At 38.7% G+C, this 14,374-nt stretch overlaps 2 protein-coding genes across 3 annotated transcripts in view; both read right to left on the bottom strand.

The window, feature by feature from the left end:
* Positions 1–14,368, bottom strand: part of LOC108623069 (28S ribosomal protein S9, mitochondrial-like) — a 15,043-nt gene extending 675 nt beyond the window's left edge. The window contains exons 1-10 of one of the 2 annotated variants that reach the window (XM_018021349.2): positions 14,092–14,368; positions 13,844–13,994; positions 13,660–13,763; positions 13,412–13,582; positions 13,242–13,327; positions 13,099–13,174; positions 12,892–13,017; positions 12,779–12,818; positions 12,590–12,705; positions 379–541 (exon numbers count right to left, since the gene is read on the bottom strand). In XM_018021349.2, the coding sequence (XP_017876838.1) occupies positions 379–541; positions 12,590–12,705; positions 12,779–12,818; positions 12,892–13,017; positions 13,099–13,174; positions 13,242–13,327; positions 13,412–13,582; positions 13,660–13,763; positions 13,844–13,994; positions 14,092–14,199 (1,141 nt within the window). In that variant the 5' untranslated portion in view covers positions 14,200–14,368. Of the gene's footprint in view, positions 1–378; positions 542–1,313; positions 5,018–12,589; positions 12,706–12,778; positions 12,819–12,891; positions 13,018–13,098; positions 13,175–13,241; positions 13,328–13,411; positions 13,583–13,659; positions 13,764–13,843; positions 13,995–14,091 lie in introns of those variants that run through there. The other variant, XM_018021348.2, reaches the window with a different exon arrangement.
* LOC108623070 (transient receptor potential channel pyrexia) lies at positions 6,743–11,849 on the bottom strand. Its single transcript, XM_018021350.2, has 2 exons — positions 11,732–11,849; positions 6,743–10,525 (listed from the first exon to the last, which is right to left on the bottom strand). Exon 2 carries the CDS (start codon positions 10,486–10,488, stop codon positions 7,582–7,584), a length of 2,907 nt encoding a protein of 968 aa, XP_017876839.1. The 5' UTR covers positions 10,489–10,525; positions 11,732–11,849; the 3' UTR covers positions 6,743–7,581.
* Positions 14,369–14,374: the final 6 nt, after the last annotated feature.

The raw sequence follows: 14,374 nt of genomic DNA, 5'->3' as shown, positions 1-14,374 counted from the left end.
TGTCAATGCCTAAAACTTCTGTATACAATCTTTTTCGTTAGAGCCAATAATTAATTAAATAAAATTGATCGTTACAAAAACTGTTTCTTTATTCTAGCGAAAAATTTTTCATGCAGAATTTATAGTTATCATCTATAGATATCTCGATTTTTTAAACTGACTAATCGATATCTCGATTTTTGAAACGGCTAATCGAATCATCGCAGCATCAAACGATTAGGTATAAGTTAACAATCTTTAATTGCGTGTCGCTAGTGTTGTGCAATAAGTTGTTAAGTGCAGTGTTTAACAATTTCGTTGGATTCGAGGATATATTCTACTTCTATTAGAGGGACTACAAAATGCATCGTAAAAGGTTTGATATGAAATTTTTCTTACCAAGTCTCATTTTTTCTATCATCTGTTCATCGACGAAACTTCGAAGTGCTTTTGATATGGCATGTCGGATAGCGCCTGCTTGCCCCGATGGACCTCCACCGTAAACTTTTGCTTCAATATCAATTTTTCCATTCATATGCGTAAAAATTAAGGGGAATATAATCTGAAAGTGAAAATTCATTCGATTAATCATAAATTAAACGTCACATCGACGAAATCTGACAATCAAATCATTTATATAAAAATTAAGGGGAACATGTATAGTCTGAAAGTGAAAATTCACTCGGTTAGTCATAACTTCTACGTATGAACAATCAAATTATTATTTATGAAAAGGGCGCATCATGATCTCTATATAAATGATCGTATATCTTAAATTTGTTGCCTGGGCTTTAAGAAAAGAATACTATTTTTAATTACCTAATGAACTTAAAATATCTTACAACGATACGTGTCCGTTATCAAAGTATATCAATTCTTGGAAACTCTCTTCCCCTGTTAAAGTGTTGTGAAGTTGTAATATACATTAAACAATAGTACGTAATCTGAACGATTTCAGGATACTAATCGTCAACTTGTTTATCAATTAGCAATCGTATTTATCGTCAACAATCACAAGAAACGTGTTATAAATCGTGCGAAGTGAATATTAATGAATTCTCACGGCTCACGACGAAAGAGCTTAATCAAAGGATATAAAAAATGGCAAAATATTCGTCTCTTTCCTTTCACTTTCACTTCCGGCTCCATGAGTCACTTTCGTCGCGATATTTAAGCTCATGACATTTACATAGAAAGTTAAATGATCGATTCGTCCGATTTCGACTGATACATTAAACATCGTTACTTTCGTTCACGTTCACATTTACTAGACTAAAAACAGGTGTGTCTCTCCGAGATGAAATCAAACTACTTTTGCGTGGGCTAGTCAGTACCTAAAGGTGTTTTCCGATTTCAATTACTTTTCTCCTTCGCCAGACTTTTCACAACACTCTCCAGCATTTTATTAGTATCTAACATCTGCTCCTTAAGCGATTTGATGCTGTCCTCGTAGGAGTGCAGCTTGTTGGCCAGGTTCTCGATGACTAGGTGCATATTCGAGTCGGAATATTCTTCGCCTTGTTGCCTCATCCACATTACGTGGTCGCTCAAACTAATATTATCGTCGTTCATAAATGGTATATTCTTCTGGGCAATTTCGTAAGCGGCTTTCAAAATATCCTTCGGTAGCCGCTTTTCCAAAGGATTCAGTGGTTTCACTATCAACACTCTCTTTCTGTTCTCCACGTTGATTTTATGATCGGACATCCATTTTCGAAATGCGTACGGAATTGAACTATTATGTAGGACCATTTCCGTGAATAGAATTAATTTCGTTTGCCGTACGAGCTTTGTGAGACCAGCGTGGTTCCTCAAGCCTTGAATATCGTGAACAGCGATCCCGACGAGCAGGTTCATCAAGATCACCGTCACGAATACGATGAAAAGCGTGAACAGGATCTGGGAGCATACTGAGAGAGGATGGTAAATAACGAAAGGTCCCTCGGACTCCAGGCCTTGATCAATTTGGGTGATAAGTCCGTCAAAGTCCAATTCTCCAGCCATCATCGCTAGTACTTTGATCAGGCCAGTGAACGGGTTGCCAAAGGACGGTTCACCGACGAAGATAACGCAGAAGCTGACCGTGAATCCTATCAGCAGTCCGGAATAAGCGAGTAGGAGCTTGGCAAATTCAAATTGTATGTGAGTGAACATCGCGACGTAGGTGCCAAATGCTGGGAGTTGACCGACCATCAACATCAAGTTGGTCCACGCGCAAAGTATAGCGAATGCGCCGACATAATTTTGCCAATCGTACGTGCGTCCCGTGTAAACGAACGACGTGACAAAAACGCTGATGATAACAACGCCGTCGAGCACGTTATCAATGTTTGAAAAGTATTGCTTCGCGGACGTGTACACCATGAAGCCGAATATCTTCCTCGGAATGGAGATGCAGGTGAAGATGAGCAGTAGATACCATTGGATCTCGATCGCAGGCCGCCTGAAGAGGAACCCGGAGATGCGTTTGCTGTTGCAAATCTTGGAGCTACTGGCATCGTCATAGTTGTAACACTTGTAAGCCAACGCCGTGAGAACATACGTGGTCATGCAGATCACGGTCATAGCGTAGAGTAGTATCCTGAGCAAATAAAATTTCCTGATTTTTTCCCATTTCAAGTGCAAGAAAGCCATTACGAGCGGATGGGACAGTAAATCTTTGCGACGTTCTTGGACGAACGTGTTGATGAAGCTGGTCTCGCACTGATTGCCACTGGGGAAGAGAAGATCGAAGTGCAGCCTCATCTCGAACTCTCTGTTATGAGGAACAGGTCTCCTGAGGGTTATAGAAGCGTCGAGTCGCTGTCGAAATACTTGCAGGGACTCCGGTATTTTTCTGAGTATAATATTCAAAGCTGATAGTCCTGCGCTGGTGGTCGCGCTAACGTCCGCTCCGGCCCAAATCAGAACGTCTACGCAATGAGACTGTTCGTTCAATGCCGCGACATGAAGCGGAGTGAAGCCTGTCCTGTCCGCAGCGTTCACCGAAGCACCGTGTTTCAATAAAATCTCTACCAGCTTCGCAGACGAATGGGTGCTCATGACAGAGAAATGAAGAGGAGTTCTATGCACGCGGTCTACCGCGTTGATGTTAGTACCGGGAGACTCGAGCAGTAATTCGACGCATTGCAACGACTGAACGAAACAGGCTACATGAAGCGGAGTCTCGCACATATGATTTTTCTCGACGACGCTCGCACCACGTTCTAATAGTAATTTCACCATTTCGTCGGCTCCTGCCCTGATAGCGCAATGTAAAACTGGTTCCACGACTTCTTGATAAAGATACGTGCTCGGTTTCGCGCCGTTATCAAGAAGCAGCTTCGCCGCGTCTAACGAATTCCCGAGGACGGCGAAGTGAAGAGGCGTATAATGATTGACTGGATTTCTGCAATTGATATCGACGCCGTTCTTTATCAGATGCTCGATGCAGGCTACGTTACCACTCAACGAGGCGGACAGAATGGCATTCATGCCGGTGTAAGGCTCGACGTAATCGAGTTTCACGCCTAATTGCTCCAATTTCGGTAGCTGATGCACTAGGCCTCGATAGCAGAACCATAAATACGCGATGTTCTTTATCCGTTCACCCGGAGGTAGTTCGAGTGACGTATTACATTTCTCGAATTCCAGCAGCATCTTCATTTCGGTAGTGGGAACGATGGACCACATTATGGATCTCAGGTCATTCCCGTTGATCTGTGCTTGCCTGAACCCGTCGAAGTTGTCGTAGAACAGGGATTCGTCGGCTGGCGGCGGTGTACCAGCGTCGATTTCCACATGATCGTTCGTAGAGTCAATCAACGGGCTGTCGTTGATCACGATCTTCTCCGAGCTGCTCGATTGTCGATGCCTGACGGATCTGAAGGCCGCGACGCATCTAGCTGACAAGAGGTCGTTCGGGGGGTCGTGCAGATCTGATAGAGAGCAATGCCTGGTTTTCCCTTCCCTTAATGGTACCCTTAACGTCTGCGTCGTTTTGTCGTTCACGGCTTCGTTAACGTTCGTCTTCGGGATATCTTCGTCGAGGTACAAACAAGAACGGCGACCTCTTAACCTGGTTAAAGAATAATGCCTGGTTCTTCTCTCGCGATTAGCCAGTGGCTTCATTTTCGATCTGGCGACATTGTCGTGCTCCTCCACCGTTCCCGAATAATCGTCGAACGACAGGCGTCGATTCCTTAAACTCGTCAACGAATAACGTCGCGGCTTTTGTTCGGTGACCGTGATCGTTGGTCCCTGCACGATGATCCTCGGCTCCTCCATAATATCCTCGTGCATCTGTTTATCGTCCATTGTCCGCTCGCGATATTATATTCGTTTCTCGCCCGGCAGACGAAAAGATGAAGAAACTGCGACGTACCACACAAGCGTACTCTCTACTATTGTGGATCACCTCGAAAGAACGTTCCAATCGTCATACCTCGGCCTCACTCTTTTCTTCGTTTATCACGTCACGTCCCAAAGTCATTTAGATCACTTTAAGAGAATGCTCTCGTCATTGCAGTACACGCGACTACCGGTGTCACTCGCCCGAGTGACTTATATTAGCTGCGGCGTATGGATTCGTTCTATATATAAGTACAGAGGAAAAGACATGCTTCCGTTCGAGGAGCAGAGCACATACTCCTTCGATTAGGAACCTTGAACTTAAAAACTAAACTGGATACGGGTCGTACCTTCCCACCCTGACACTCGCTGCTGTAAACCGACTTTCTCTACCGTACTTACATCCTCCTTTCTTGTCACAAGTCTAATTTTTTTATATTAAGCGTCGTTCACTAAGAGTATCTTCGAATCGAGTATCCCCTTGTTTCTTTAATTCAGTAACAGTTCGAGGTGACCGTTTTTACTTAACCGGTATAATTGAAGTTTCTGGTTACGCAATAATGCGATTAGCGATGATTATGTACTTCTATCATACGTTGGTCGACGGTTTTAATCACACATTTACTTCATCAAACTTGATAAACAAACTTTTTGTCAATTACGGTTTTCATTGAATCGGCACGAACTTGTTCACAGAAATATTCACTGTCTTTAAATTTGCACTATTTTAATGTGACACGTTTAGAAGAAATACGATGTGAGCGAAGAGCGGCGTAGCTCAATGTCCAGACGTTGCGAGAGTCCGCGCGGATATGAGCCTTTTTACGGATTCATACGATCTTTAAGATGTTCCGTAAAATCTAGATAGGACTTGAAACTCAGCGTCCTTGTCAAACACTAGTAACCGAGCTCTGTCTACTATCCCGGTCATTCAGATGCGGATTTCTTACAAATTGAAACCGGTTCCAGCGGTACTTAATCATCGGACACGCCGAAAATATATTTAATATACTTTCCACATTTTTCACAAATTTAAATTTCCTATATCTCCGTAGAAAAAAAGGTAGAACACTAAAGCAGTCGGCTAAACGGTAAAATCGATAATAATAGTACAGTTTAAGTTATTGAGTCGGTCTAAGCTTGTCTAGGCAACTTTTTTGATCTTATGAATATTTCTGTATGCAAATTTTACGTGTCCAAGCGTAGCTGTCGAATCCGCAATGTGAAACACTTTTGGAATTATATTTTCATGTTTAAATATAGATTTTTCGGTCGAAATTCTTTTATAAATCGAGATATTAGATTACGGAGGGCTATATATGAATTTTTTATTATTTGTGTATGATAGTTCCGTTAAAAAAAGTCGTTCGTAAAATACGATGTATTCATCTTGTATATTTATTTTTTGTACAATATTTATAGAAGGAAGGGTCAAAGCAATCTGTATGAGAATAACGTTTAATTGCAATAATAGATAAGGAGAAGCGCAATTAGAACTTGTAAAATCATCAGTTGAAATGCTAAAACAATAATTGCCAGTCAGATTCCAAGAAGCGATTGTTAATTGTTTTCGTATGTAGGTGTAGTCGTTACCTGTTATTTTTGAAGAGCACTTCACAAAGATTATCAATCAAAACTTTTTATTCCAACAAGGAAGTGTAAGTTGAACGTTTCGAGGAGCATTCCAAGAGGCGCGTAGAATAAATTAATAAGCATGACCGATGAGAAAATTAATTCATATTTAAAAATACACGATATAAAATAGTAGTAGAGAATGGAAAAATTATTTCAATTAACATATCGATTTGCATTCCCTCATCGTTTGACATTTTTCTGTTTTTACTTGCGAAACTTGTGTTTAAACTTTGTAAAAGTCCTTCTAAAGTTGGGTAATAACACGTTTCTTGAAATCGCTGTGTGGTCAAAACAGTCTGGGCACAGAACTCAAACAATTCTTCAAAATGATTCACTTTCTATAGTCAACGTGTAATATTGAGACTGGATCTTAAATGATACTTTTTCAAAACCAAAACCTTGTCAAGCACCATTGCAAGGTATTCGTGAGGATAGTATGCAGTTAATTTTAAAAGCTTAATTGGCTGCAGACTCAATTTGCTTAGATGATCAAATAAAATATAATCACAATTCATTACGTCCTTACATAAAGTTGCATTTTCTAAAAAGTGTTATTATCTTTTTAGCAGCCTTCTTATGATCGTCTAATAAGTACTTTCAAAGCACGTATTATACTTAGCTCCTTTACAATCATTTAAGACTATTTTTTGTTCATATCATTGTGGGAATTCAAATCTGTTAGTAGAATTATTTTTAGACAAAGAACACTCACAAAGCTCAGGAACTAGTTTATTTATACATTCCTAATTAGATAAAAAATTTCTTCCAAAAATAAAATTTACATTGGGATTATCGTTTTAATTTACATAATTAGATTAGAATTATTTATACAATTTGAACAGTCATATAATGCGTAAAATTAAGTAATAGTGAAATTTTTCTCGTTGTATTTAATCGATTCCTTTGATCATTACTATAATTAGAGTTGTGTCGTGGACGGAATATATCAATATATAGTAAATACAATATTGTACAAATATTGAGACAAACCTATACACTAAATCGTTTCATTTGTTTTATACGAAACCACTGAGAGTATATTTTTCAATTTTTTATCATGATACAAGTCGTTATGTAAATGTTCACGATGTTCTTTTCACATAAAGAGTCAAAATCCAGCCGTCTCGAGCAGCATTTAAATTGCGAAAAGTAAACGAGAATAAATTTCAAGACTAAATCGCGGTGTTTCCATTCCATAAACGTTTCTTTGAAATTCGTTTCAAGGCGCGAGAATATACTCGAAGTAGATTTGATCGATGATCTTCAACAATGATCCCACGGTTTTGATCATCCGGATTTTCCACCTCAAACCTTTTTTTTTCTTCTAAAAGATTGCATCAGGCTTTATAAAAGAAAGATTATCATTAGACTGCAGATTCTTATGCAAAATAAAATGCTTGCGGTACCCATTTAAAAAATGTGAAGTTTCTTTTAGAATTTAAACATCGTGATACACTTATAATATTGCATGCACGCTTTATAGTCAGTTTGCATAAAATTCACGGTCTAATTATCATAAATAGACTTTAACAACGGAAACGAACAATTACTACTTTTTCGACTGTTCGATATCGATATAGTATTAAAAGCAGCATAACGAAGATATTGAGAATGATTCAGATGATTCTCAAATTAAACTTAATTATTCTTTTCCTCTTCCTTCTCATGTTTGTCGTTTACCAACGTCATCACGAGATCCTGCAGGAGTTCGTGATTCCTTTCACAGATCTTCTTCAATTCATTCAATTCTCCTTTGATCGAGAAATCATCGACGGAAATATCCTCTTCCGGCATTCGTCGACGGAACGTAGAGTATGGCTCACTTTTCAAATACGTGTACGCTGTGCTGTTGCTTTTCCTACTACACAATGTCCCAGTCAAGTTCTTCCGTTCTTTGGGGATCTTGTGCGCGGCGGTTAGCAAATCGCGAGGCAATCTGGTCTCTCGCGGGTTCAAAGGACGCACAGTTAGAACGGCTCTCAAGGGCGAGGGCAATAGTAAAGCTGTCCAGCGTAGGATCTTCGTTAGTCGTTTTGGCATCATGCCTAGGAATAGAGCGGTCTCGACATCGTAAATAAGCTTCGTTTGACGAACGAGTTTTGCGAGTCCCGCAGTTTTTTGTAGGCCCTTTATATCGTGGACTGCGATTCCGACCAGCAAATTCATCAGCACGATGGTAACGAATAAAAGGAAGAGTACGAATGATAACTGTGCGGATACTTGGAGCAGGATCCAAGACGTGCCACTTGAGTCTGAAGATTTACCGTCCTCTCCCTGGGGAAAGAACAGATCTTCGAAATCTAATTCCCCAGTCATCATGACGAGGACTTTGATCAGTCCGATGTGAGGACTGCTGAACGATTTCGAGCGCGGGAATATCACGCAGAAGCTTGCAGTGAAGCCTACCAAGAGGCAGGCATATGCTAACAGAAGCTTGAATACTTGCGCTTGGACGCTGGTGAACATCGCCACGTACGCTCCGAATATCGGCAATTGACCTATCATTAGCATAAGATTGCTCCAACCGCAAAGCACGGCGAATGCACCTACATGGCTCTGCCAAGGGTATGTTCTACCGGTGTAAATGAAAGACGTGGCGAACACGCTTAGGATCACGCACCATTCGACCATGTTCTCGGCCTGCGTGAAGAACTGTCGAACTGATACATAAGTTGGGATGCTGGTCAGTTTGCGGAATGCCTCGAGGATCGTGAGCACCATCAGCGCGTACCATTCCACCTCGAGCAGGGCCGGGTGTCTATACAGAAAACCGTTTATGCCGGTGGTATTTGCACACAATGGTGGCTGAGTATTATCTGATTGACCGTGCGACTCATTGTAACAGTTATGCGCCAGGGCAGTCATTACCCAACCAGTGAGTATAAGAACGTAGAATAGGTAGAAAATCAGTCTACCCACGTAATATTTTCGAATCTTCTGCCATTTCAAATGAAGAAATGCTTGACAGAGCGGATGCTCGAGGATCTCCTTGTACCCTTCTTTTACAAAGGTCCCGAGATATCTTATTTCGCCTTGTTGCTGGTGCATCAATAAAGGATGAAAGTCGAGACGAAGTTCCACCTCTCCAGTGGCCGAGCCATGTTGATGAAGTGTTATCGAGGCATCTAGTCTCTGCTTAAAGACATTCAGAGACGTCGGTGTTTTACGTAATATGATGGACAACGCGCTGGTACCGCCTTTTGTTCGGGCGCTCAGATCCGCTCCATGTTGAATCAGAATATCCACGCATTGAGACAATTCGTTCAGAGCAGCGATGTGTAATGGCGTGTATCCGTATTTATCAGTTTTGTTCACGTCCGCTTTCCACGTTATCAGAAATTCTGTGACGTCGTAAGCTAATAGGGATCTACCTAAGGCGAGATGCAAAGCTGTTCTACCGTCGCTGTCTTCCATGTTAGGATCGCAACCTCCTTTTTTCAATAGTATTTCTACGGACTCTAGAGAATGAGAACGAGCAGCTATGTGTAAAGCTGTCTGGTCCCTGTGATTCTTCAGATGAGTATTTGCTCCCTTCTCTACTAGTAAATCGACGTTCTCCACGCAGCTGGCCTGCGCTGCGATATGCAAAGCAGTGTCACCTTTCTTGGTCCTCAAATCTAAATCGCAACCAGCGTCTATGAGTACTAATAAGCAACTCGGATCTCCTCTATCTGCTACATGGTGTATAGCAGCGTACCCATTGCAATCTAAACTGTTTAGAGTCGGATTGTGAGGGGCCAGTAGTTTTAGCACGTTGAAAGCGCTTGATCTAGCCGCGGCATGCAAGACAGTTTCATCTCCAAAAAAAGATTCCTGGCTAAGACCTAATTGAAAGAAATATTGAGCTACTTTGAAAGCATTCCTGAATGCGGCGTAATGAAAGGGTGTGTGGGCGCGTTCTACATAAAAATTAGCACCATTGGCCAGCAGATATTGCACGCCTTCTAGAGAATTATTAAATGCGCACAAGTGCAACGGAGTCAAGCCTTGTCCTTGTTCCGAGTGGTTCAAATCCGCTCCGCACTTGTGCAAAGTCTTGATCAGACTTGCTCGATCGAGAAAACACGCGTACAGTAATAGAGCGTTTATTTCCTGCTGCTTGTAGAGTTTCACCAGGCGCTTAGGGTTCTCATCTATCTTATTCTCCTCCAGATCTTCGAGTAACTGTACCCGTCCTCCTACTTGTCTCATGTGCTCTGTCAAAAGATTCCTGATGATATCTTTGTTGATCTGTAGCGTCCAGTTGATTTCTTCAGTGCACGAGCTTTCGCTGGCACACATGGAGTAACAATGGGGTTCCTCTATAGGTGGTGGTGTCCCGTATTCTAAGCTTCGTTCGTCCGAGGACCAACTGGTTTCTGGTTCCGTTCGGGGCGAGCTCTTCGACGCCAACCATCGCGTTAATATCAAAGACGTTACGGTTGTACGCTTCGGTGTGCTTGGAACGGATACCGTTACTTTGCCGTCCTCCATATCGACATTTCTTTCTATTTGCACTTTCTTTTTCATCGATGGCGAACACGAAGCCTGCGAATGGTTCTCCATCTTTCTTTTTTACGCTTCGCGCGGTTACATCATTGGTCTATAAAGAGTATTGTCGTGAGTAGTAAGAGCGCAAAAAGGCTCAATGGCAATTCATGAATGAACTAGCGGAACGTGTGTTAAAATAATTGAATTATATTGCTTTGCTTAAATAAATGATTTAAGCATATTTATATTTTTCGAATTTCGATTATAATCATTGTTTTTAATATCAAGGATCATCCTTCGAATCTCTTTTTAAATTATAACACAAAAGCAATAATGACGTTGAAAAACAATGCTCTCAATTGTGCAATTACAGCGACAGGATAACAAAAGTTAGAAATTACGATTCCAAACACAATTTACTGCAATTACTTTATTAAGGGACTTAAAGGCACATTGACATTTTTCGAATACGTAAGACGAATAATGAGATAATTAATCATATAATTGAATACAACGTTTTACGATTTAAATCAGATCTTTAGTCTTGAACTTATTTTCGTGAAAATTTTATTCTGTTATCATTCTTAGCGGAGGTAAGGTAGTTGATGACGTCTTATTCTGTATCGCGTGAGGCGCGAATGTCAATTGGAAAATCGTTGATCGTTAAGAACTGCCGCACTGGTATACCTTTAAATTGATATTATTTATATACCGAGATCGAGTCCTTCAAGTATTGAAGATAAGAACGTTCCCGACATACTAATCCGATTCGAAAGGCGCGAGGAAAGTATGCCAGATGACATTCACACGTATTCCGCGTTTTCTAAATGCGAATCATCAAAAAATATTAAACAACAGCACATGAATTATCTATTAATTTAAATTACTACAATTATATCGATTTACAGAATAGTTTCCACGCTTCTTTTAAAATATTGTGTCGGTGACGCGTTTAATCCACAAACATTTGCAAAAGTATTGTGTAATCATGAATAATAACCGGAAATAATTTGGTTTCATCACCACATTGCTAATGACATTCCATCAGACTTTGTATTTACGAATTCAACTTCTTCCTTTTCGCATTTAGATCGTACACGTGTTCAAAATATTTATACCTTTTCTCTTCAGCTTTCAAAGTTGGACACATTAAACTAATATAATTTTAAGCTTGCTTTAGTGAACAATTGTTTCACTGAGAAATTCGTAGGATGATCTTCTGATCTCAGAAACAAGTAGACTCTATTTTCATTTTCCATCACAAACACGTTTCGAAATCCAGTGTGATATAGAAATGTTCACAATTCTGTATGTTTACCGTTAGATTTAGTAATTCAGCAAGTGTAATGCTTTTCCACGTGCGAATTGAGTAAATGTACCGAACGGTGGATAATATTGTGAGACTATCGTTCCTTAGGACGGCTCGATTAATACTGAGCGCGCATCGAGCTTCTTGTACGCATTCTCTCCTGAGATTCTTCAGATCACGATAAATCGCACATAAGAAATTTTAAAAATTCGCATGACTTCGTATTCTTTCCACTTGAATAAACTCATTCGTCTTCGCCTCTTCTCTATTCAGGATTCGTGTGCTATATTCGATGCTTGGTTCATTTCCAATTCAAAAAATATTTTGGAACATAATCTCGAAAAAGAGATTGAATGTTCGAAATCGCAAGTTTTAATTATTAGTTTATTTTCTCTTGTGCATAAAAGTTGGTTCAACACGTATTTTTAATCGTGAAGATGTAATTTTTAATTATTTATCAAATTAGATAATATTAGAAATCCTTCTATCGGAAAATTCTTCTATCTAAATCTATAGTTGAAAATTCGAATACATGTTGGTCACAGTGATGACGCATACAAAATGTTAAAAATAAATTGAAAGGGAATCATCATTGAAAAGCTATTTATCCTTGATTTCAATCAGTTCCTTGTAAATCGTTAATGATTGAAGTCAACGTTCAAAACGTGTAATTGCACACGAAATATATGCGGTATAATATTATTTATAACACTTACCTATTGTCTTTAAATTATAATATGAAGAAATATAGTTTTTCACACCACCGTAATGATACTTTATTCATAAAATCGGAAATGAATGTAATTATATTCGAAAATAGTACTAGGTTTCAATTATTATTGCTAATTTAGTAAAATATGAACTTACCTGTTCTCGACATTGTATATTGTCAAAGTACGTGATGTCCTTTCCATTAATAGTAATGTTACCAGATCCTTCGCCTATAATTTTGACCTCGGATTTCGCACTCTTCCTACCAGATACTGGAACAAATCAGTAATAACAATAATACAAATAGTGTTACGAACTGAAAATGATGATTTATTTAATACTTACTCGCAACAATAAATGGTCTGTTATTGCTGTCGTATTCAAGCTGCAACAAGGAAGTTACTTTATATAAAACAGAATAGAGGACGGAAACAAATATTGAAAATTTTGACACTTACTTTTGGTATTTCTGCCTTCTTGGTAATAGTTGTCAATTGTTTTCTGTACGTCATAACGAATGATTCTACGTGTTTTGATAAAGGATGATCAACTAATATATCCATACTTTTTACAAAGTACTCATACTAGAACAAATCAAAAACCTTTCCAATGTGCGAGCTAAGAACATATAAAATAAAAATATAAGGACCATATTTGAATTTTACCTCTTCAGGTTTAAGTTCTTCGAGTAGTAAAGTCTCCAATTCTATTTTCGATAACCAGTTGAATCCAACCAAATTTCTGGAATAATAAGTAGATTGATAATTTTCGAAAGACGTCATAAACAATAGAAGTCAGTATAGCTTACATTTTATTTTCTGGAGTAAGTTCGATATTCATAGCCACTTTCTTGTCCTCGATTTTATTTAAATAAATCATCGACCCAGCTATTTTCTGTACATAAAAATATTCCCTTTTACCAAGAAAACTGCACGTGCGATGTATGTAAATGAAGAAAATTAATCTTGAAATGCTTACGTGAAGTATTTCATAATAATTGGGTTTAGCAGTATAAAAGAGAAAATGATGAGGTCTGCCAGATTCATCGAATTCCGCTTCCTTTCGTTTATGTAATTCCTCAGGAGGTATCATCATAGGACGAGCTAACTTGTCATATATGCCAGATGGAAACAAATACTCTATTGACTCCTGTCAAAATTAATAATTAAAAGTTAATAATATATAAGAAATTTCAAAATCTAAAATCTAATGGAAATATGACTTACTTTAATATCTTTTTTACTGATTTCTTCAGGGTTTAAGCCCATCATATTTGCCAAATGTCGTTTTCCAATATTATACTCAGCCACTTGCCTTTCGATGAATTCCTCTAAAATCAAAAGTTGATTATAGTTAATGTGAACAACGATATCGAGTTTATACGTGTATATGCTATAAAACAAAACTCACTATAATCTTTGGACCGCTGCATATATGCTTTCATGGCTTTATTGAGTTTTTTTTCCGACACTTTCTGTCGATAAATCTCGTCGCTAAGAAGTAAATTAACATCTTCTTCTCCTTGCGAGGTGACTGAAGAATATGATTTGGAAATAACGTCCTAAAATCATTGTTACATGCGAGGTTATATTAATTTGTTCATGATTAAAAGACGTCTATAAAATGGATTATTAATTAATGATCTTTTTACATCTTACCGAACGCTGAATAATACTTATTGAACTTCCAGCGGCATTAAAATTATTGATGTTCATCACATTTCGAATGTTTAAAAGGCGTGTAAACATCGATACAGCCATTCTCATAGATTGAAATTTATCAATGATTATTTTCCATTCATTAAAAAAATGTGAATTGCATACAATATAATACACGGTTGGTATTTTTTTTTAATTCATATTTTATAACTAATTACTGAAAGTTATTCAGTTAGTATTACACGTGCTTCGTACTTCAAAATAAACACGAGCTACACACCAC

Source organism: Ceratina calcarata, unplaced genomic scaffold (assembly GCF_001652005.2).
Source record: "Ceratina calcarata isolate Rehan_Ccalc_2016 unplaced genomic scaffold, ASM165200v1 scaffold250.2, whole genome shotgun sequence".
NCBI lineage: Eukaryota > Metazoa > Arthropoda > Insecta > Hymenoptera > Apidae > Ceratina > Ceratina calcarata.
The sequence above is the reverse complement of the archived record's forward strand: the minus strand, read 5'-3'. Positions and strand labels throughout refer to the sequence as shown.